This window comes from Chiroxiphia lanceolata, chromosome Z, assembly GCF_009829145.1.
Source record: "Chiroxiphia lanceolata isolate bChiLan1 chromosome Z, bChiLan1.pri, whole genome shotgun sequence".
Taxonomy (NCBI): domain Eukaryota; kingdom Metazoa; phylum Chordata; class Aves; order Passeriformes; family Pipridae; genus Chiroxiphia; species Chiroxiphia lanceolata.
Window position 1 is genome coordinate 64,083,546 of NC_045671.1, and position 24,298 is coordinate 64,107,843.

The following is a 24,298-nucleotide window of genomic DNA, read 5'->3' on the forward strand; positions in this document are numbered from 1 at the left end:
GCCAGATGGGGCTGTTGAAGGGTGAATGGGTTCTGCTGACCACCCCTTGGCTCTCCAACTTTCGGATCATTTTGTGGATAGGGATCACAGCATCTCGGTTTGTCCGATACTGTCGTCTGTGTACAGTTGTTGTGGCTATTGGCACTTCTTGATCTTTAACTCGCAGTAATCCTACAATGGAAGGGTCTTCTGAGAGGCCAGGAAGGGCAGACAACTGCTTGGACTCCTCTTCAATCACCGAGGCTATACCAAAAGCCCACCGGTACCCTTTCGGGTCCTTGAAGTATCCTCTTCTTAGGTAGTCCATACCAAGGATGCAAGGGGCTTCTGGCCCCGTCACAATGGGACGCTTTTCCCATTGGTCTCCCGTCAAGCTCATGTCTGCCTCTACTACTGACAATTCTTGAGACCCTCCGGTCACTCCAGAAATAGTAACAGTCTCGGTACTCTTACACTCTGAAGGCATTACAGTACACTGGGCTCCAGTATCTATCAAGGCCTGGTATCTCTGAGGATCCGATGTGCCAGGCCATCGAACCCACACAGCCCAGTAAACTCGGTTATCTTCTTGGTCCCTCTCCTTCTCCTGGCAGAAGGCAGGGCCCCTCTACTGGTCTTGATCAGAGCATTCGTCGTCAGAGCTTGACTTTGACTTCTTAGACTTTTTGCCGTTGTCGAAGTGGACCTCCATCTTCTCGTGTTTCGGTGATCGCAGTTTCTCTTTTAAGAAATCTCCGTCTACTACATAGACAACTTTCTTGTCAGTCTTCTTTCGCTTCAACTCCCTCACTCTAGCTTCAAGCTTAGAAGTGGGTTCACCATCCCACTTCTTCATGTTTTCTCCTTTACTACGAAGGTATGCCCATAGTTGGTTACGTGACCAACGCTTAGAGTTCTCTTTCCTTCGACGTGTGAATGACAGGGACCGTGAGCGAGATCGAGACCAGGATCGAGGTCTAGGCCGAGGTCGTCTTTGTCGGTTCCACCGTGATCTTCCCATTGGCCTTTCTTGGTAATCTCTATACCTTCTGTCCTCTCTGTCTCTAAGGTCGTCCTCATATCTGGAACATTCATAATCTCTCTCCATTCTTTCCCTATCGTAGGTGCGTCGGTAGAGGGGATTGAAGGAGTCTTCCATATTTTCCTCTATGGTTCTTATCCAAGCACACATAGCGTCCACGCTTGGTTCCTCCATCTTTGGATTATATACGGATATCAAGCAGGAAATATATGGTTTGGGGGCACCTTGAATTACCTTTTTCCACATTGGTTGTGTGCATGGAACATTCTCAGGAACTTGGATGTCATAATAATCTGGATCAGAATAGATGATCTCCAGCATGGCCAATTCCCGTAGGTATTGGATGCCTTCTTCTGCAGTCCTCCACCTTCTTGAAGAACTCTTCAGGGACTCCTTAAATGGGTATTTCACTCTCACCGCGTGGAGGATTCGGAGCCAAAGGCTGGACGCCATTTTCTCCCTCCCCATTTCTTGCTCTATCACAGGGTCTCGAGCAATGGATCCCAATTGTCGTGCTTCATCACCTTCAATTACATGACTATCAGCTCCTTTGTCCCAGCATCGCACCAGCCAGGTGAGGACTTCTTCACCAGGCAAGCGCATATAATCTCTCCGTAAATCTCGAAGCTCTCTTGTGGTCAGTGATTGTGTAATTTCGCTTTCTCGCATTATTTCTTGTCCATCTCTCCCACGTAGAATCTTTTCCACCTCTCTCTTTACTCTTCCACTCCTACGTGGGACTGCTCCCACTTCCTCCCTATATCTCTCATGTGGAGGTGGAGACTGGGCGTACTGTGGGGATAAGCTTCTATATTGTTCACGCCGCGGAGATGGATTTCTACGCCGTTCATACTGTGGGGATGGACTCCTACGCCGTTCACGCCGCGGAGATGGACTTCTACGTCGTTCATACCGTGGGGATGGACTCCTACGCCGCTCGCGCCGCGGAGATGGACTTCTGCGTCGTTCACGCCGTGGAGATGGACTTCTATGCCATTCACGCCATGGGGATGGACTCCTGTGTCGTTCGCGATACCCCGCGGGTGGAGGTAGTGAGTAATCTTCCGCGTGCTGAGATAAGGGCCTTCTTCTCCAATCATTCATACCTCCAAGAGAAGGTTGGGTCTGGAGGGGTAGGGATAATTCCCCCTCCAATTGAGGGGGATGCTTTGGCTCCTTCTTTGCGTCTTTTGTAATACTGAATGTGTAGTCAGGATATAAATCATCAAGCGACAATATACCACCGACCGTTTGTACTGTTGCTTTCTTTTCTCTTGATGCTATTCTGTATTCCTTTGGGCGTGCCCCTAGTTCTTTTGGACGTGCTCCTTCCCGTGTAGCCGTTTCTTCCTCTCTGGTAACTGCTTCTTCTCTTCTAATCGCTCCTTCCTCAGTCACAACCACTTCTTCCTCTCTCGCAGTCGCGCCTTCATCACTTGCTGTTGCTCCTTCTCCAATTGCTGCCGCTCCTTCGTTCACTACATCCTCTGTTCCTTCTTCTTCTTCTTCTTCTTCTCTTTCTTCTGTGCATTCTGGTTGCGGAGATGGGTCCGTAAGTTCCTTGATCTCCCTTACCCACGTCTTCTTCTTCTTCACAGGGGCAATGATGACCTTCCGGTTCTTAGCTTGAGTCCCGGTCCTAGTGGACTTAGTAGAGATGGTATTGACTTCAAGTTGTGCTTGGACTCCAACTTCTGTGGACCTAATAGGGACATCACTGGTTTCAAGTGGCGTGGTTTGGGTCTCTGTGTCAACCTTAACCCTCTGAAGGTGGTCTATGGCAGCTCGATAAGCATTAGCCAGGCCCCAGCACAAAGCGGAGAATTGCATATTCGGATCTTTGTAGGAAAAACACCCTTCTGCCAAACAGTGGGCCATTTCACCAGAATCAAACATTTGTTCTGGTGTAAACTCCCAATTAATGGGGGTGACACATGTCCTACTAATCTACCGAAATCTTCCCAAGCTCCATGCCACCCGGAGACTGGCCTGTCTGCAGCCCTTTCCAAAGTTCCAGCGAGTCCCTTTGAGGTGTGATCTTTCCTACAAGAGGGAAAGCAACGGAACCCCATTCTTCCAAGTTTAAGGAGCACTTCCAGTACCTTTATCAATGACAGTACTGTTGCAATAAGATTTATATAGTAATTAGAGCCAATTTTAACCATGGGGATCTCCTTTACCAAACCTTCGATGTCAAAATTAAAGGATGGAAGCAATTCGTTCCATCCATCCTCAAGGTCTGGACGTCTCCCTATAGAGTAGCCTAACACAGGTGTAAAGATGGCTAGAATTATAAGACAAATTAATGAAATAGCCATTGTTTTTTGTTATTATTTCTTCCTGATCCCAAAACAAACTTTTGTTTATATAAACAAAGTTTCCTTGGCTGCTTTCCCAGACTCTGGCAGTGTTCCCAGACCTGTTCCCAAAACAATAGATTGGTTTGCAAAACAACACCGAACTTGGCTGTCTTCCCGGAAAATGTTTATCAAAACAAGCCAAACTTAACCAAAACAACCATCCTCTGCTACCAAAAATGTTGTACAAGTTTCGAGCTGGCTTCCCGCCAAGTCCCCCGAAACTCGACAACAAGGACCCGCCTCCCAGAGAGGGAAAAAGGGGAAAAAAAAAAACCAAGCAGCCAAAGCTATAGCAAAATATATATATATATATATATATGTATATACTTTACATATGAGACAGATACACAAAAGGAGAATACCACACACCGGGGGGGGAGGGGGGGGGAAAAGGGAGAAGGACAAAAAGGGCAAGGACCGAACAAGTCAAACGGCCAGCCGAAGGCAAACTAGCAAAATCTCACCACTTCCCTTCGAACAGGCAGGATGACCAGACACGGTCCTCGGCTCTCCCCTCACGCGGGCAGATAACGGCAGTCACTGTAGGCCTCGGCTCCAGATAAACCCGACCGAAACAGGGACCCACCGTTCTCGAACCTCGCCGGAGAGGAAGAGAGCGAGATCCCTCCCGCTGGCTTTATTTATACCTCAAGTTACGTAAAGGAATAGCATGGAATACTTCCGTGATCACTTTTCTAGTTCCTTCCTGGCTACAAGTTGGTCTCCAGGAAGGCCTAGAGTGAAACCACCACAATGGCAAAAAACAATCAGGTGTGGCGTGCTAAGAGGAACTTGGTGGAGTAAGGAAGATGCAAAAATGTCAAAAATGTCAGCTAATATTAAAAAAAAAGAAGAGTGAAGTATGAAGTCAGGTAGAGAAAAAGGTAATCCTCTAACAACAGGAGTATGAATGTCTGCAGACAGCAGTGATGCTGACATGCACACCCCAGACCATTGGCACATTTCCTTCTAGGTTGATCATTAATCAAAAATATGTTAATCAGTTTGCATCAGCTACCTCTCAAGTCTCCAACCTGAAGGGAAAATGTTAGACCTTGGCAGTAATGATGCTAAAAGCAGACTGAACCCAATATGTTTTTCAGCCTGCCAGTGCCCAGTTCTCTGCCAAAAATTGGTAGGAAGTTAATTAGTCATCACTTACTGTCCAGGTCCTTTGTGCTCTATGTTTTGTCTGTGCAGCTGTCCTTGGCTATGAAAAAAAACCCCAAAAGGCCAGAAGGTCCTTCCTCCAGATTCTAGGTTATCAGAAATTGTTTTCAAATACTGCTTTCACAGAGACAGGGCAGAGAATGCCAGCAGGAGATGAAGTGATGCAGGATTAATCTCCAGTGAAGAGGCAGCCTGAGACAAACAGAAATCTCAGCAAGGACAAACTATGGATGAATGCAGAAGGCTAAACCTGCAGTTTCATCCGTCAGCTACACTCCTGAACATTTTGGCAGCAATAAAGAATTATTGTATGTATAGGTGGCAGTAGTAAATGTCAGTATTCCTTGACCTGTAATTTCTTATGTTGCTGCTTCTACTGAAAACAAAAGGTCTGGTCATCAGTCTGTTTAACTGACACAGGAAAAGACACCCTCTTGTACTACGAGACCATTTCATAAATCAAAGAGAAGCTGGTGTTGAGCTCAAAGTTTCATCCATTAGCTTTTGGCTGTGGTAAAATTTCAAGCATTTTGGCTTTTTATTAGATAAAGATTAGGGCTGAAGCTTCAGATGTTTGCCTTTGAGCATCATGTTTTTCCTTTGAAACTCCAAAATATCCAAAAATATCTTAATTGATTTTACTTACTTACCGTTGCTTATATGTCTCCATAACTCTGTTTAAAGTCTTTTCTTCCTTGCTGTAGAGATGATTCTACAAAAAGTCCTGATTAGCCCCCATCTTTCAATTAAAGGACAAACATTAATTTTATCATGGCACACCCTGTAGAAGCTACACTCTATAGATGCAGTATTCCTGATACCTACACTTTTTATTTTGGGATTCATATAGTAGCACACCCACAGTTTCACTGGTGAATCCAGGGCCACCTTTAAGCTTTTGCAGTGAAGCTCTGGTCAGGATGGACCAGACAATTCTATTAGCAACATTGATAGGAGCTGGCCTAGACTGAGCAGGTGGTTGGACCCACAACCCTCCAGAGGTCACTGCCCACCTCAGTTTTCTCTGGTTCTAAGGAACAATGGCTGCAGCCCATCTGCCAGACCACAGTACCACAGGACACCTCAGGCTGGCAGGGACCTCAGGAGGCCTCCATTCCTACCCCTGCTCAGAGCAGGTTCAGCCCTGGGGTCAGACTAGGCTCAGGATGTTATCCTGTGGGGGCTGGAAACCCTCCAAGCGCGGAAATGGCACCACCTCCCTGGGCTCATGCCCACTGCCAAGTTGTCCTCATGGGGAATAAGATTTCCTTATCTCCAGTCCCTCTGGTTCTGCTCAGTTCGCTGCCCACCAGGACCCAGGGCCTTCTCCCCAGAGCTGCTCCTGGTCTCACAGGCATGGCTGCCAGAACTCTGCCAGCCTGGGGCATAGCTGCCCTTTTCCCCTGTCCTTTCCTCCCGCTGGTCCTGGTCCCTTTGGACAGCTGCCCCGCCCTCATATACATTGGACAGTGGCTCCTGACTTGGCACCTCTTGTAAACCTGAAGGTGCACTTGGTCACCTTCCCAGGTCATGGATAGAGATGTTAAACAGGACAAACCCCAGGGCAGACCTTGTGAGATCCCACAGGGCACCAGCCTCCAGGCAGATACGGCCCAGTGACCACCACCTGAGTCCAACCACCCAACCAAGTAGTCCTCTGGGGGGCCACCCACACACCCCCCAACATCCAGCTTGGTTACAGGGACATTATGGTAGGGTGTTGGAAGCCTTGATGAAGTCAGCTTAAATTGTATCCTGTTTCTCACATATCCACAAATCCAGTCATTTTATCACAAAAAGTAATGAGATAGGTGAAGCATTTTTCACTTTGTCAAGCTGTGCTCTGAGTTGCCAATCACCTTCTCCTTCCTCATGTGGTAAGACATGAGCTCTAAGAGGACACATGCCATGATTTTTTCAGGTACCTGAGTAAAACTGGTCAATTTACAGTTCTCCAGACTGTCTTTCGGCCCTTTTCTAGTTGTCTAGGGCTTCATACATCTGCATGACAATAGAGACAGAAATATCTAAGAGAAGAAAACAATTATCAATTGCCAATTCTGTATTGCTGAAGTAGAAAATTCTTTCCTCTGATATTTTGCTTTGAAAAGCTGCCCTATGTTAATTGAAAGACAGAAGTTCTTGCAGGGTGGCTCTATTATTTTACTTAGAACTGAAGTCACACTTACTTGATGGTCATTGGCAGAATTGTGTCCTTTTTTTCATACTTCTGAGCTTTAACTGAAAGTCTTCTCTGTTTGGAATCTCTAGACATACACATGAATGGCACGACTTTGAAAAGCAAGACAATTACTTCCTTTAGTCAAAATATCAGGTGAAGAACTTTGTAAATAAGGACAATCTTCGGTGGAGTTTCCTTGGTGTTTTGTCCAAGCAGGAGGTGTAACAGGAGCTCTATCTCAGGACAGAGATAAAAGACACAACCACGTTCTACTCATGGGCAAAAAAACCTTCTCTGCACTCTAACACATATGGTTTGTGCCTCCTCACTGTTGAAGAGGACAAAGGACATGCTTTGTAAGTTCTGATGAGACAACAGAGGTGAGCAACATGCCTGTATAAGATAGTCCTCATGCTTTGGACCACGTTCCTTTATCTTCACAGATCTGAGAATAGGAAGAGAAAGGTCTGTAACACCTTTTCCCAGAAAAGAATGCAGTGTCAAAGTCCTGGCATTCTATACTGGCATATCATAATGCTGCCTTAGGGATTAGAACATCACCAAAATGCCTATTCCGCTTTGGAATAAAACTGATATTACAGCATATTGGTATACAGACTTGGAATATCCTCTGTGGTCCTCACAAATCAGACATTCCAGTGGATATCTTTCTGTGCTACCTTTATGGGTATGCAAAGACAAGGAATAAAGTGCTACTAAAAATGCTCTAAAACACTACTTCCCCTTCAAATCCAACTGGAGGAAATAAATTTGCCATTTTCTTTTAAATGTAAGGAAATAAAAACTTGAAGAAAGGTATTCATTGACTGCTAGATAAAATATATGGGATTAAAGCTTTTTAGAAGTAGAGGCTAAATTCATATTTGAGCACATCAGACGCACAACAAGTCCCAGCAGTTTCAGCCTGAAATAAATAAGTCCTCAACAGAAATGGCAGAAGCTAAGTAATATATGACTTTCATTAATGACATTAACATCCCAGTATAATTTTCAATTTAACAAGAAGGAAGAAAGATTTTTCCTTTAATTAAAACGATAAAAGATAATTATGTTATCAGACACAGACCAGAAATTCTCTGAAAAAAATCAGCAACAGTTAAAGTCAAAACTTGTGCATGAATTTTATTAGTTTGTTTCCTGAGCAAGATTTACAACACAACATGCAGATACATTTAACAATGTACTTCACTACACATTCTGCACTTGTGACAGTGCACTTGTGACAGCTGTGCAACAAAAGCACCAATTGAGAGAGGCTGTAGTTTTTAGTAATTTCAAAGTGACAGGATCTTCAGTAAACAAATATCTTGATTGTTAGTAGTGTCAGTGTTAAGTTTCCAATACCTATCAAGCTGAAAGGGTTAATTTCAGCAGCAGATTTAAAGCTCCTTAGATTTTGGCACAACTTCTAGGTTAGAAGTTTCAGCAGTGTTTATTAAATTTCTTTCACTATCTTAGACATGACAGTAAAAACTTAAGCAAAATCAGGCCCTTTTCTAATGCCTCAATTAGTTGAAAACACAGAAGGGAACGGGAATGGTAGGAAGACTAACAGAATCTCAGCACAAGTTACTTATGTCAGCATAATTCTGACAAGTTCTTTTGATGAATTGCCAAGCTCACTGCAAGAGTCCTACATGCATGTACAGCAAAAAGATGGCTCCACAAAATGTAATTACTTTTGCAACCAGGTAATGCTGATGATGCTAATTGACAAAAATGGTGTGCAGTTGGGGATAAGTTCCATGTCTTTCAGAAGCTCTAAACATTTAATTGCAAATCTTTGTCTTTCAATATCTTGAAAACAGAAACCTGTTAACCAAGGAGTGTTATAAACAGTGTAAGCCATGAAACAATCGTGGCTTCTCCAATCACAAGTGCAGCTCCTTCACAATGAATACTTAGTTATGACTTTATACTGAAGCATGACATAAATTCCTGTGTTTGTCCAAAAAGAGAAAAGATACAACAACATGCAGTACAGATGTACCCCTGATTTCAGTGTAACACACACCACCAAAAAAAAGTCTGGATTTCAACTGACACCACATCACTCTACTTTCTACTGAGAAAGAAAGGTTGAGGCATGTAAATAGAAAATGTGTTTTTATTTTCAAGCGAAGATGGGAGGTGTGCTAAGCTGAACTAAGAAGGTAGTCAAGCTTAACAACTAGAATTAACTTAGTAAAATACTGATCACATTAGTTCATAGCTGTGCTTGTCTCCGAATTAAGGATTGATAAATATATTATTGGTGATGTAAAATTAAAAAAATACTGGTTTATCTTTTAGTTTGTCCATCATCTTGGTGTTCTTCGGGAAGGTCTAACACTTTAATTTGAATGTTTTGTCAAGTACTGGAACAGGCTCCCCAAGGGAAGTGGTGGCATCACCGTCCCTGGAAGGGTACAAGAAATGTGTAGATGTGGCACTTAGGAACATGGTTTAATGGTGGACCTGGCAGTACTGGGTTAATAGTTGGACTCAATGATCTGGGAGGTCTTTTCCAATCCAAATGATTCTATGAACCTTATTGAAACTGACAATGGAACTACCAGTAGCAGTTTACAGACAGAAAGACCGACAAGTGCTGTGGAATCATAGAATCAGCTGGGTTGGAAGGGACCTCCGAGATCATCAAGTCCAACCATTGACCCAACAGCGCCATGGTTACCAGACCATGGCACTAAGTGCCACATCCAGTCTCATCTTAAAAACCTCCAGGGATGGAGAATCCACCACTTCCCTGGGCAGCCCATTCCAATGCCTGATTACCCTCTCTGTAAAGAATTTCTTTCTGTATCCAACCTAAACCTCCCCTGGCACAACTTGAGACCATGCCCTCTTGTCTTGCTGATAGTTGCCTGGGAGAAGAGACCAACCCCCACCTGGCTACAACCTCCTGTCAGGGAGTTGTAGAGAGTGAGGAGGTCTCCCCTGAGCCTCCTCTTCTCCAGGCTGAACAACCCCAGCTCCCTCAGCCTCTCCTCATAGGACTTGTGCTCCAGTCCCTTCACCAGCCTTGTTGCTCTTCTCTGGACCTGCTCCAGCCCCTCAATGTCCTTCCTGAACTGAGGGGCCCAGAACTGGACACAGCACTCCAGGTGTGGCCTCACCAGTGCTGAGTACAGGGGAAGAATCACTTCCCTGGACCTGCTGGCCACACTGTTCCTGATCCAGGCCAGGATGCCATTGACCTTCTTGGCCACCTGGGCACACTGCTGGCTCATGTTCAGCTTCCTGTCAATCCAAACTCCCAGGTCCCTTTCTGCCTCCAGCTCTCCAGCCACTCTGTCCCCAGCCTGTAGCACTGCAGGGGGTTGTTGTGGCCAAAGTGCAGGACCCAGCACTTGGTCTTGTTGAACCTCATCCCGCTGGAATCAGCCCAACTCTCCAGTCTGTCCAGGTCCCTCTGCAGAGCCCTCCTGCCTTTCAGCTGATCGACACTTCCCCCCATCTCGGTGTCACCTGCAAATTTTCTGATGGTACACTCAATCCCCTCATCTAAATCATCAATAAAGATATTAAACAGAACTGGGCCCAACACTGATACTTGGGGTTACCACTAGTGACTGGCCACCAGCTGGATACAGCACTGTTCACCACCACTCTCTGGGCCCGGCCCTCCAGCCAGTTCCTAACCCAGCACAGAGTGCCCCTGTCCAAGCCATGGGCTGCCATTTTTTTCAGGAGTATGCTGTGGGAGACACCAAGTTTTCGGTTTTGTGTTTTGGAAGAGCTCCATAATGCTGGATCTCTGCACACTTCACTGCAGGATGTGCACAACAACACATGACAGAGTATCCTGGTTGGCACTTACATGCACAAAGCTGCTTGAATAACGACCTAGTTCCCATCTGCAGCACGCTGCTGTTTAGGCTGCTAATAATCAACAGCTTGCCCACAAAAATAGTACCTTGTAGTATATTAAAAATTCCAGATGTTTAAATGCTCTAAAAAAAGGACCCAGCAGTGTTAAAAAGGGAGATAAGGGAAGTCATATTTCAGATTAGTACCACATACATATGAACAAACACTTCTAAAAACTCTTTGAAACTCTTGGAAAGTGCCTATTCTGAAACCTCCATGATTGGAGATGACATATGTATTGTTTTCCGTGGAAAAATTGAAACTACTGACACAGCAGAACAGGAGAAAACTGACATACACCTGAAGGAAGTTTCTGGGGAATGAAAATTAAAATGCTTCCCTTTATCGTACACCAAAACATGTTCAGATTTATCTACTAAGCCAATATGGTCAAGGATCCTCTGGTAACATTTACTTTTACAGTTAAAAAAAGCACATAGAAGAGACAAATGCATCAAAATAATCATGCTTGTCTAGCTAAGCTGATATACCCTCTAACAAGACCCTTCCTGCTTCGGACACACCTTAGTGTTACTGAGCTCCTGAGGCCACATCCTCAGTCGTCAATGATTGTCACCAGTGTGGTGTCACACTGACAGATTCCGTGCAATATCAGACATGTGGAGAACTTTAAAACGTCATGAGCATATCACGTTCTTGTACACTGGTATAGAATGGCCTCCCAAAGATGAAGGAATGTAGACCTGGTTTAATCTTCTCAGCCAATGCCATTATTATGTTAAGATCGCCCTCTGCTGTTAAGTCAAGATCTACCTTCAAGCTACGAAGAGACTTAAAAGGTTTTTTTCCTTTTTGCCTGCAAGAAAATAAAAATGTGTGTTGTAAAAAAAAGGTATAAGAAGTTTCTCAGAACCTGATTTCTATTATCTGTTCACTTACGTGTCATCCTCTATGTATTTTATTAAAGTTAAGGCTTTTCTGTGCAAGACCAGCAGAAATTGTGCAAGGAAAGTACTCCTCAGAGACAAGCCAGGCTTCAGGTGAAAGATCTGTTAAAAATTACATCAGAATATTAGGTAGACATGAAAATTCGAGAACCATTTTAAGAATGTGGAAAATACAGAAACATTGCCAACACATGTAACATATCCTTAGTTACAGCAAAGCAGGCAAATAACAGCAGATTTTTACAAACAGTCAACCTGCTTGCTTAGTTTTCTATCTGCTCAGATGCAATACATTAAGCTGTTTTACAATTCTGTTTGGATACAATATTATTTTTCTTTTAAGTTAAAATTATCTAAAATTATTCTCAGTCAGGTAGCTTTCTCAATACTGTAATTGTTGACAGTGTTGCACAACAATAGCAAATGTGCATTGTTTTTCATACCTAAGCAGGAGTTTCAGCATTATACTAATATTTTTCTTTCTACTTATGTAGAGATGAATCATAGCAGGAGTATGATGAAGAGCTACCAAACCAACAAATGACCTATTCACATTACATTATCTGTTACTAGAGCTCAAAGTACCGAACTTTAGCTCTTGTTCTTTCTGAAAAAGCAACAATTACCTGATCCAGAAAAGCTTTTACTAAAGTATCTCGATGCAGGATATCTTGAAAGACATTTCTGTAGAAAAGAAAGGAAACAAACATGTGAGGTAACACCATTAAGGGACCCTAACCTTCCAGCATCTGAGCACAGCAACAGCATTACTGTTTACAATCTGGTTGAAATTAGAAGTGAATTTAAAATGTAACTACCAGCACTGAAAAACCTTCTCAAAAGCAAAAAAATTTAATGTACTTTATTAGCAAATGGGCTTTCTACTCATTCACTCTCCTGTCCCAAATCAAGTCACTTTGTGAGATGTGAGAGGAGTACGTACAAATCGGGTGTAAAACTCTCATCAGTGTGGATAATATGATCTTGAGACATTTCTTCATCTGAATTAGCTCTCCAAAATGCTGTCAGCTCCGATCTCATGTATCGTCGTTGGTTATAGATGTGCTCGTGACAAGGGGGCATCTGCTTCACTGTATTGACATCCACATCTATATGTGTGGTAGGGTATGGGGCATACATTACTTGACGGAAGGGCAACACGAAGCTTCCTGTTGCATCCTGGTTTAGTAAAAAAAAATATTATTCCAGTTAAAAGTGCAAAGCTGTACTGGAACAAAACAATATTAAAGCATCATGACTAAATTTTATACCCCATTTGTTTAAACATATTTTATTAAAGAGAATTGGTGGTTGTATTCTAGTAATAAGTCCTTAACACTGGATGATTCCCTTAACATAACAGTGAAAACACCCTTAACATAACAGTGAAAACACCCTTAACATAACAGTGAAAACAGGCACTGAGGTGACCTGTGTATTACAGTATATCATCAGCTGGCTCATTAGCCCATTAGCATTACAGTACTATATTTATCTGGTAAGTTCTGACTGCTCACCAGAGCAAGAAGCATTGTTTTTCTGTTCATCTTCACACATTGTTGTAGCCTATTTAAAATACTTGGAAACTGCAGGACTGATGCAACTGTTCCTTCTTCGGTTTTGGTACAACACAAAAACTTAATGCTTTTTGGGATTCCAGCCCCAAGCGGACAAAAGAGTATAATTATTGTACCTCAAAGTACAGGAACAATTCTGAACAATCCTCAAGAAACAGATGTATCATGGAAAAGACTGGCTGGGAATTTTAACATGCAAATAGTTACACGGAAAGCCACAGGACCAGAAAAGAATCAAGGGAAGATGACACATTTCTTCGAACGTGAATGTGTGCATGTGTATGCGTATCGTATGCACAAACACACTGGAGGATGTTCTTTGACTACAGAAGAACAAAACTTTCCTACGTGTACTTACTTTAAGCAAGCCTTGAACAAAAAGTCCTGACTCGTATTTGAAAGACGACTCACTTCTACAGAGCCTGGAACACTTTCGTTCAGATGGTGTAAGAAACAGACACAATGTTCTCACAATCTGCATTAAAAAGAACAGTTTTGAAAAACATTAAAATGTAAGGAAGCAAGTCTGACTAGACTGTATTAGGCACTTCAAATGACGAACAAAAGTTGATGACACTTATTAGAAAAGCCAAAACTTTACCAAGGCCACAGAACAGTGACATGCTTACATTATTAAGCTGTATGCCATGATATTCCAACTTCTTGTCAAATGATGAAAAAATCCAACACTCTTTTGCAAAGTGTGCTTTTCACCCAATTATGTAGAACAAATCACTTTTGCATTCTTCTACCTCTACTACATAAACATGAGCCACTGTGATTACTTTCCTAGCCTTTTAAGTCTCTTATTTTATTCATTCCATATTGAAATAGCAGTTATTGTCTCAAATCAGGCAAGTCAATTTCCTAAATAAGTACCCATGCTTATTTCCTCAGTAATTTCCTTAAACTCTCAATTAAAATGAATACAGGTACTTCATTATCCATTTTCAAACTCCTGAAACAGCTACCAGTAATCACTCCAAATACAACATGTATTCCATTCTGCCAGTCTTTCAGTCTTAACCCGCAGTGCCCTATCTGTGTCTGAGGTATTTGAAAAGGCTCTATCAAGCACAATGTCTTTCTGCAGTATCTAAAACAATGACAACAGAGTTTTTGACTGATGCTTTTTGCCACAAGATGCCACAGGTGTTTTTTACTTCAAGGCACGCTAAAGTATGCCATTAAGGAAGCAATTACTTCAGAACAGTTGTACCGTGACACAAGGAGCATGCTGCTGATAAGAACATGTGTAGAATTAATGTATGAAATTTACCCTGGATGTATCTTGAGTCTCACACTCTTTTACACTGTTTTTTTTCTATAGTGTTTAGCTTATTGAGACATAATTCTACATATTCATAACATTTAGACCTTAAATCCTTTTCATTAACTATTTCATGACCTGTAAGCTTTTTATAACTACCTACACCCTTAACATTTCCTTATATTATATATAGTATGTGTGTGTGTGTATATATATAACATAACATTTCCAATAACCTAATAAATCTTACGTCTGAAGACCTACATATTAACTATGGTTAGCTGATTTCAGCTAAGATCTGAGAATTTTCATCTCTCTGGTTTCCCTGTGAGTTTCAGTGGTTATTGCTGATTTGACCAGAGGTGCTTTAACATCATTGCTAATACATATAAAACAATGCATCCCCTCTGCCCCAATTCTTATAAAGGACCATGAACTGTTTCTTTCAAAACACAGGTTTACTAAAGATGCTTTGAATTTTTTTAAAAAAACTGTTATATTTCTTTATGGAAAGGAGACCTACATACTATGAACCACATAATTTATAATATATATAGTTTACAAGTAATGTATAATATATTCAGCAGGCCCACTGTTTGCAATTTTTATTTCACACTGAAGAAATATATGTAGGTTCTATGAAACACAAGCAGCTCATGATGCAGAAGTACGTTTATTGCCCAGTGCTAAGACGAATTATGCAGATACTAACTGCTTAAGAGTATACAGACAATACCAATTGATGTGGTTATTGTCTGTGTACTCACTGTTAGCAGTGTTCCCCAGGACTCAGTTTTGGGGCCGGTCCTGCTTAATGATGATCTGGACATGGGGAGTGAGTGCACCCTCAGTAAATTTGCTGGGTGAGAGTGTTGATCTGCTTGAGTGTAGGAAGGCTCTGCAGAGGGACCTGGACAGACTCAATCAGTGGACAAAGGATAACTGTATGAGGTTAATGAGGTGAAGCGCCACGTCTTGTACTCGGGTTACAACAACCCCCTGCAGTGCTGCAGGCTGGGGGAGGAACCGCTCCCTCAAGAGCTGTTTGGCAGAAAGAGACCTGGGGGTGCTGGTCGACAGCCGGTTCAGTATGAGCCAAGTGTGCCCATGTGGCCAAGAAGGTCAATGGCATCTTGGCCTGTATCAAGAACAGGATTAGGGAAGTGATCATCCCCCTGTACTTGGCACTGGTGAGGCCACACCTTGAGTACTGTGTCCAGTTCTTGGCCACCAACTTTAAAAAGGACACTGAGGTGCTGCAGCATGTCCCATGAAGGGCAACAAGGCTTGTGAAGGGCCTAGAAAATATGAGGAATGGCTTATGAGGAATGGCTCAGGGAGCTGGGTTTGTTTAGTCTCAAGGAGAGGTGGCTCAGGGAGCACCTCATCATTCTCTACAACCCCCTGAAAAGAGGTTGTAGCTAGGTGGGAGCCAGCCTCTTCTGCCGTGCCTGCAGTGAGAGGACAAGAGGAAATGGCCTTAAGCTGAGGCAGGGGAGATTCAAGCTTAATATTAGAAAAAAAATTTTCCCTGTTAGGGTGGTCAGGCATTGGAATAGGTTTCCTGGGGAGGTGGTGGAGTCACCATTCTTGGAGGTGTTCATGAGGTGCCTGGATCTAATGCTGAGTGACGTGGCTTAGGGGTTACAGTGGCAGTGCTGGGTGGACAGCTGGACTTGACCATCTTAAAGGTTTCCTCCCCCCTTGATGATTATATGACATAGCTGAAATGGATAAGCCAGTCACGTTTCTTCAATCTGTATATTTTAGCTAAAGAACCTAATTTTAAAAGCTCAGACTCATTTACTACTCATATACTGTATCAATTAAATACACTGGTTTTCTTATAGTTGTCAGAATACAGCTGATAAGGCAATTTTCAGGCAGAATTATCATCTGCAAGATCAGTCAGCTAAAGATAGCCAGATAACAGTATTCCTTCCTTCTTCAATCTCAAGTATGTGCATAAATAAACTTTGTTCCAAGTAACACACAAACACTCCTGACAGTTAGCATTTAAGTTCAGTTTTTGGAAAGTATGTTACCTTATTTACTTTTTCTGCGCTGCTTCCTACGACTACTGAACAACCACAGGTCTGCAGGTGTGAACTAATTGCACTGCAAGTAAAAACAAACATAGGTTAACACATTTAATCAAACTTTTCAAATGAAATAATTATCATCTTGACAAGAAGAATAAAGTGCTCCTATAGCCTATAGGTCCATAACCATAGGACTTTCAACAGCTGTGTAGATAACTGCTGAAATGCAAAAGTTCAACAGTTTCTGCAGTACTGAAAGCATATGTGATGCTGTATAAATAGAGAGCACTAACCACTACATAAATCAATGCAGTTACACAGGAGATGTTATGAAAAGTAAAAGAACATCAGTCAAAACCTATGAAATACGCTTTCCTACAGGAACAGACCAAGTTGCCCTCAAGTTCAACCAGTTCCACTTAAACATTAAAAACGGGGGGAAAAAGAGAAATACACAATTCAATAAGCACTCTATACACCATACCATATTTATACACAACTCAGGTTTTTTGCTATTTCATAAAAATGTAAGGTTTTGACTTACAGTCTCAAAAAATTAAATATAAGTATCAAAGAAAAATTATATTTGTACCTTTGACAACCATCTACAGAGATGCACCTATTAGCCCAGAGCCATTATTCTAAAAACACAGAATCCTTTATAGCATTTTAAAGACAAAAATCTCAAAAAGTCAAATATATGTCACTGTCCGCCCTCCTAAACTATTCCAATACAAGTTCACATGCACATACAGATAGATACATTTAGATGCACACACAAGTTTAAACCATTTTACTACAGCATAAATCAAAACTGAATTTCATACTTGAGAAGAAAGCCTTCATGGCAACTATCCCCAATGTCATCATCATTTAGCACTGTGTCACTTATCTGAAATACAAGTAAATATATAAAAAAGTTAGACAAGGATTTGAAACATCTTCCAATTAATTGATTTTCACTTTTACTGATAGTTGGGAACTTTTGGGGAACTATTTAAGTTGTAAGATTTCCCTAAAAACCACAATCTTAAAAAGACCTTCTGACTTCAGACAAAGAATTTTAAAAATGAGAAAGTCACTTGGTTATTACATGTTCTTTACCAGTCACAAGTCAGGTTCCTCCTAGTGTTTTTTTATTTCCATGACCTTGTCCAGAACACTTTAAATTAGTGAATGTCAGATCACCTCTACATCTTCCATATGGTGAGAACACTATAATGCGCTGAAAAAGGTATCAAAATCAAATCCATTTATCTGTCCATTCATTTTGGGTTGCATCAAATAGTCTTTGCACTCTTAAAATGTTATCATCCTAAGCAGTTAATTTTGCTTAGTGCTGACCATAAAAAACACTGCCATTCCCTACACCACTTAGAAGAACTTGAAGTGAGACAAAGTTACAAGAATTTAGGAAAACAGTGGCATTTTCTCTGCCAAAGCGAGTATCAAACCAGATGGCCAAATTTACTTTTTTTATCCAGAGGGCTAAAGCCACTTTTTTTATTCAGAATATAAATAAAACAAGGACTTACATCTATTTCTTCTGGAACACTGTGTGATTTCATAGATGAAAGGAGTTCCATTACAGGAATGACTTCTCCTGTCAGCATTGGAATGATGCTCTGACCCTGCACAATAAATAAAATGCTTGAAGGAAAAGCACATTGGGTAGTATTTGAAGTTACTAATATAAACTTGCTATATTACATGCAAAACATCGTTAACTTCCTATTATGTGGAACGGTGGTATGAGCAGAAATTGATGCATAGATTTCTTGGGCTTTACTCATCAATAGACATGAACTGGAAACACATATTTGGCTTCCCATCATCATGTCTTAAATGTATTTCCGGGGTCTTATCCTAATTTTCACAATCACTTTTGATGGGCCTAGACAAGAAGTATTTGGAGTGAGCTGATCTGATTATCCTATATTACATGCAACCACTGTTAAGGATTTTACATCTAAGTCTGATGTTTTAACAGTAACAGGAAACCAAAACCAGGCACGTTAGTTATTAACATACAAAAATACTTCTCTGATTTACCTATCACAAGAAACTGAAGCCACAATTTCACATGTAGAGTTTCAGAAATCAAATTCTTTTCACAGCCTTATCCATTAGGTGTCCAACCACATTCCAACATGACACTCTGTACATCTCTGTAACTCAAAAAGATGACCTAACCTAGTGAAAAACCAATCTTGATAGGAAGCCAGCATGACTCTATGGAAGCTCCTGCCTTTATAGAGCTTCACGTTCAAGTACATAACTTTCCTTTACTGAAAGGTAATGTTCTTCACAGATTTCCCTAAAGTGATGAAATGTATTTTCCTTCTACTTGATCACAGCTCCCATCATCCTATCTTCAAAAACTTTGAATCCTGTGCATGGCACATCATCAGCTAGTCCACAGTATCTTCCTGGATCCCAAAAATAAGCAGCAGTTCTACAGTCATCAGATGCAGCCAAACAGTTTTGCGATGGTGTGCCATATGCATGAACCAGGTGGCCCTTACCTGATCCTCCATTCTTTCTGCGCCTTCCAAGACAATCTTCTGGAAATGTTCTTGCCTCTCCTGAGCAAGAGAAGCAGTTAGATACAAATGCTCTGTTATTTGTTTATGTATGTATGCACACAACAGTCAAAGGGTACAGTTTCTTCCCCGTGGAGTCACGCTTCTTAGATTCAAATTTTGATGTTCAAGCCTCTTTTCTTTCACAGAGTTGACTTTAGCAACAAGTGATGTCATGCAACAAAGATCAACACTCCCTGCTCTGCCCCCCACCAAACCTATCCCACGCTTGGGCAGGAGGAGCAGGATAGGGAGCATGTGATGACAATGACAAAACATGAAGTTTCTTCATTACAGATCAAGAAAATGTCAAATGATCGGATTATGGCGAGGAATTCCATTTTATGTATAAGGGTTCCTGCTGCAGCAAGAGAAAAATAAGATCTCCAGAATGAGAAAAGTTATTTGACTGGGGAGGGTAGGAAAAAAGGACTTTTTTCCCCCACCTCTTGAGACACTGACAAGTTTTCAAAACATTGTCTTATTAACCAGGTATAGGAGACATGAAACTCAAAATACACAAAACACAATGTACAAGAGACTGACCAAAACTCTGAAAACAGACTCATCAGCAGCTGAGTAGCAAACTGCATTAAAATGGAACTTAGAATGGAATCAAGTTACTATTCACAAAGAAAATTCAGCATTAATCACTGGAGCAGATGCTGAGTGAACTAATAATATGTTTTGCTAGAAGTTGACAGGTTATTGCATTTTTATTGGTTATTCATTAGTTTCCTGTGACCAATCTACTCAAAGTTAACCAACTTCAAGTGGGAAAAGAGTTTTCAAGGGGTTTTTTTTGAGCAGATGAATAGTGAATAAGCTAGAGTAACTTGTCCTAAAACTTGCCCTAACCATCCAGAAGACACATCTTTGGAAAACAATACTGAAACAAGCCAGATTCCTTCACATCACCTCTGCCCTTCAGTTCAGTGTCAGAGAAGTAAGACATCCTTGACAATGATTTTAAAAAAAGTCAGTCTTCGTGAAGATAAGGTTGAACAAATGGTGTAAGCCCCATCTTTTTGGAAACATAACTTCTCAAAATTATTAGACAAACATCTAGAATATAAATTGAAGTAGATGAAAAGGGTTTCTAATCCCATATTGATGATTTGCTTTAGAGTTGCTTGTCCTTCTGTGACACTCTGAACACTGCTCCATGTTTCTCCTAATCCTCAAATTCAGAAGGCTTCTTCTCATCTCAAGTCTACCTGGAACTGCTGTCTGCCTCTACACAGAACCAGTGAGAGCTGATAATTACAACTATTAGAACTTCCAGAACAGGTAGACAGCTCCTTTCAACATTTTTTGTTCTATTTTATATAACCATAGTTGTTGAACTGCCTCAAAGTACAAACTACAGAACCAACATGTTTTAGTTCATTATTATTCTACAACTCATGCCTAAATTTTTATCTACATTTTCAAAGCAGTTTTCTCTTCTATAGTTAAAAATGAAGAACTGCAGATATATCCAGGGATCTTTGATCGTCCTTCACAAAAAAAAAAAAAAACACTAAATATCTATTTCAGAATGTATCACTCTCCCATCACTCTCTCAGCTAACCCAGCTGACCCATCTGCCTCAAGAACATCTGAAAAAGAACAAAGAACTTAATGACTAATTTCTGAGGAAACTAGCAGAAAACATTTTTTTTGTCATTTTCAATGCCACTTGATGTCATTTTTTTGTCATTTTCAACGCCACATGTTTTTCCACTGTGAAAACATACTGATATGGATCAATGTCCAAAAACTGAGAATGATGGATAATTCTTATTTGACCACCCATGTTAGAAGTCAGTACAGAGGGCACCAAATGACAGAAGCAATGTAATCAGGAACATGAGATGGCATTCACTTACGTCAAAAGCACTAACATCCAGCAGGCTCTTTTAGAAGATTGTATTAGGAATGAAATATTTGTGTTTCCACTGTATTGAAAATGAACTTTATGTATTACCCCTCCACTAAAAAGTAAGCCCCAGAAGTATGAAAAGCCAATGTGACGGAAAGCACTCCCAGCCATCATCAGGCAATACAGCAAAAAGGAAACATCACCACAAAAATTAACATCGGCTTGTTATTTCTGTAATCTTAATTAGTTCAGGTAAGAGCACTCAAAAAGGAAGTTTACAGTATGTTGACTGCAGATGGTAGAACAGAAGAGGTACAAAAACTTTATCAGTCAAGTGAGCATTGGCATACACATTACAGCTGATGTGCAATCTACTGTTCTAAGACAACCTGGATACCATGAAGATGACAAACATTTTAACTTTTATTATTAGACTGTTACTTATTTTAAAGAAAAATACATAATAATTTTCACTTAATAAGGAAATATCCACAGTGTACCCAAAAGTCAGAGTTCCAATTCTTCAGAAAAATTTAGCATGTTTTCCTTTTTGAGTTTCACAAGTAAATGTATTTTTGTGGTTCTCCCTTTAGTTCTACACAGTTTAACTCCTGCCAAACTGTTTGTTAATACTCTTTTTTTGAAAAATAAAATTGTAAGAGAAATGACAGCATTAATTGCATTGGTTCCTTTTTCTGGACCTCATCAGTGAAAACAATGATTTGAAACACAAAACTTGACAACTCCACCTAGTTTAATACACAAATTGACACAATTAAAAGCAACTACTTAGATGAAATTCAGAGAGATGAAAAACTATACAGGACACCTGAGACAGCCTCGTACAGGTTATATAATATTACAAGGATAAATCACATGGCTAAAAATCTCAACCTTGTATTTGCTGACACAGTAATTTCATAACTTTTAACCTTCAAGACTGTGTACTTGTAGAGGTTAGTCTCCTCAGAATTTTTGTAAGTTTTGAATTGCTACATTAAAGGTGTCACAGAATCTCAATTCTTGCTTTTTCACATGACAATCTAACAACTGATTTTAGTAATGAACAATTAACCTACCTTATGCATCCATATTCTTCCTTTCCTTATAATATGTGTTAATCTATCCACGCACACTCTGTGAAGCGGCAGGTAGAAGCCAAGTTCACTTTGTGGAAGTATAATTGATAGTCCATATGTGCTTCTGTCTCCATTCCAGTTTCCATCAAAGATTAATGACACAATGATTACCCTTTTTTCTGCCAAAACAAAGAACTTCACATCTATTGCACCACTTTCCGCATTCCGGAGTATTTCTCCATTCAGAGTGTGGTTAGCAAGAAAAGTTATTTCACCATCACTGAGAAGTACCTGTTCTGTCTTTGGAGCCCAGATATGCCGCACTCGGGGGCCAAGAATATTGTCCCAATAAGCAAAAGTGGCAGCTAATAAAGGTGACTCGCCACTCAAAGAGATCTCTGTTTTAGCAACTGCAGGAGACGGTGGTGGACAAAGAGCTGACATGCCTGTTTCCTCTCTCGTGTGTAACTGAAATGCTTACATCACCTGAAAAAAAGAAGTTTTTGCAGGAAAAAACAGTAAATTAGAGCAGACCTCATTATCATCTCATTTTATTTTTACATGACCAGATATTGATAGGACAAGGGAGAGATGCTTTAAACCAAGAGAGGAGATATTTAAATTAGATGATAGGAAGAAATTCTTTACTGTGAGGGTGGTGAGGCACTGGAACAAGTTGCCCAGAGAAGTGGATGCTCAGTCCCTGAAAGTGGTCAAGGCCAGGCTGAATGGGGTCCTGAGCAACCTGATCTGGTGGGTGGCATCCCTGCCCATGGCAGAGTGGGTTGGAACTAACTGATCTTTAAGGTCCCTTACAACCCAAGCCTTTCTACAATTCTTTTCTTTCCAAATAAGACTCTCAACCTGACTTCTACACCTGAGATTTCACTGTAGACTTCATTAATTCAGGAAGCGTATATATATATGTACACATATATACATACATACATATATACATACATATATATATATGTTCCACATAATGAAGAGGTATGCTTTACAAACGTTAGTCAGACGCCAAATAGCCTTTACTCACTACAGAAGTATGAGGAGCCTGCACAACACACAACTTCTGTAAGGAAACTCACACGACAAATACATCCTTTACCTCACGGTGATGTGCAGCGTGTTGTGATACAAGGCAAATGCTCAGCCCTTTATAGAATGTACTGATGCATAATTCTTTATCTTATGCAGAAACAGCCCTTAAACATTTTCCCTAGCAGTGTCCAACAACTCTACAGCTTCCCCCTTCTGATGGGGCTGCAGAAGATAACAGGAAGTTCCATCTCCCCTAAAAGTTATGCTACAGCCACAGGAAGACATCAAAAATAAATTTTGCAAACAAACGCAACCCAGGACGGAAAGCTGTAACAGCTAAAACCCACTCATCTCGAGGAAACCTCCCATGACCAGAACTCAGCTTTCCTTTCCCGTCTGCCTGCAGCACTGCACAGGACAGGAGAGGGAACACCCACCTTACTACAGCAGCTCTAACTCAGCAGACCTCTGTATCTGAACTTCTTTTTCCTTGTGAGTGCCCCACATAGGATCATCCAGCTGTATTTCCTCACATCAGGGGCGTAAAGCCCCTTTCTCTCCGGCTCCTCCTCAGGAGCCGCCGGTGCCCCGCCCGGGGAAGCCAAGGCCCACTGACTTGGCCATCTGACACCGTGATTTCAGGGTTTTCAGGGAAGACAGGGCGCCAGCCGCTCGTGCCTCCCCGCAGTGAGGGGCCGACCAGAGCCTCGCTCTGCCCACCGCCTCTCCAGCCGCGGCACCTCCGCGCTCCCGGCCCGGATCAGGCCCGTGTCGCACCCTCCGGGTCCGGTCTGAACCTCCCGGGGAGGCGGATGGGGGAACAGCTGCGGGGAGGACGCTGCGAGGACACCCCGCTCTCCCCCTCGCACAGCGGAGGGGCCGCGGGCCCGGCCCCAGCGCCAACACCCCCCGCCCGGTCCGGCCCCGCGCCCCCCTCACCTCCGCACCGGCCGCCGCTCCGCGCCTGCGCCGGCCCGCCCCCGCCCCGCCCGCTGCGCGCGGGCTCCGCAGGCGCGGCAGCGCCACGGCCGGGGGGAGCGGGGCTGGTGTGTCCTGGCTGAGGGGAGCGGGGACCGTGTGTCCTCCGTGACCCGGGGAGCGGGGCCGGTGTGTCCTGGCTGAGGGGAGCGGGGTCGGTGTGTCCTGGCTGAGGGGAGCGGGGCCAGTGTGCCCTCCGTGATCTGGGGAGCGGGGCCAGTGTGCCCTCCGTGACCCGGGGAGCGGGGCCGGTGTGTCCTGGCTGAGGGGAGCGGGGTCGGTGTGTCCTGGCTGAGGGGAGCGGGGCCGGTGTGTCCTGGCTGAGGGGAGCGG

At 42.2% G+C, this 24,298-nt stretch overlaps 1 protein-coding gene and 1 long non-coding RNA gene across 3 annotated transcripts in view; both read right to left on the bottom strand.

Moving 5' to 3' along the window:
- LOC116781168 overlaps positions 1-24,298 on the bottom strand; it is an 844,439-nt gene that overhangs the window by 463,177 nt on the left and 356,964 nt on the right. The gene's annotated exons all lie outside the window — the stretch shown is intronic.
- On the bottom strand, positions 7,851-23,969 carry C9orf72 (C9orf72-SMCR8 complex subunit). Of its 2 annotated transcripts, none has more exons than XM_032676794.1 (11): positions 23,927-23,969; positions 21,947-22,432; positions 18,947-19,006; positions 17,957-18,052; positions 17,249-17,313; positions 16,425-16,497; positions 13,468-13,584; positions 12,476-12,711; positions 12,159-12,216; positions 11,525-11,634; positions 7,851-11,441 (listed from the first exon to the last, which is right to left on the bottom strand). In XM_032676794.1, exons 2-11 carry the CDS (start codon positions 22,388-22,390, stop codon positions 11,255-11,257), a joined length of 1,446 nt encoding a protein of 481 aa, XP_032532685.1. In that variant the 5' UTR covers positions 22,391-22,432; positions 23,927-23,969; the 3' UTR covers positions 7,851-11,254. The 2 variants fall into 2 exon arrangements, with proteins under 2 accessions (XP_032532685.1, XP_032532686.1); XM_032676795.1 differs by lacking the exon at positions 23,927-23,969 and adding an exon at positions 23,425-23,914 and having other exon boundaries at positions 10,730-11,441.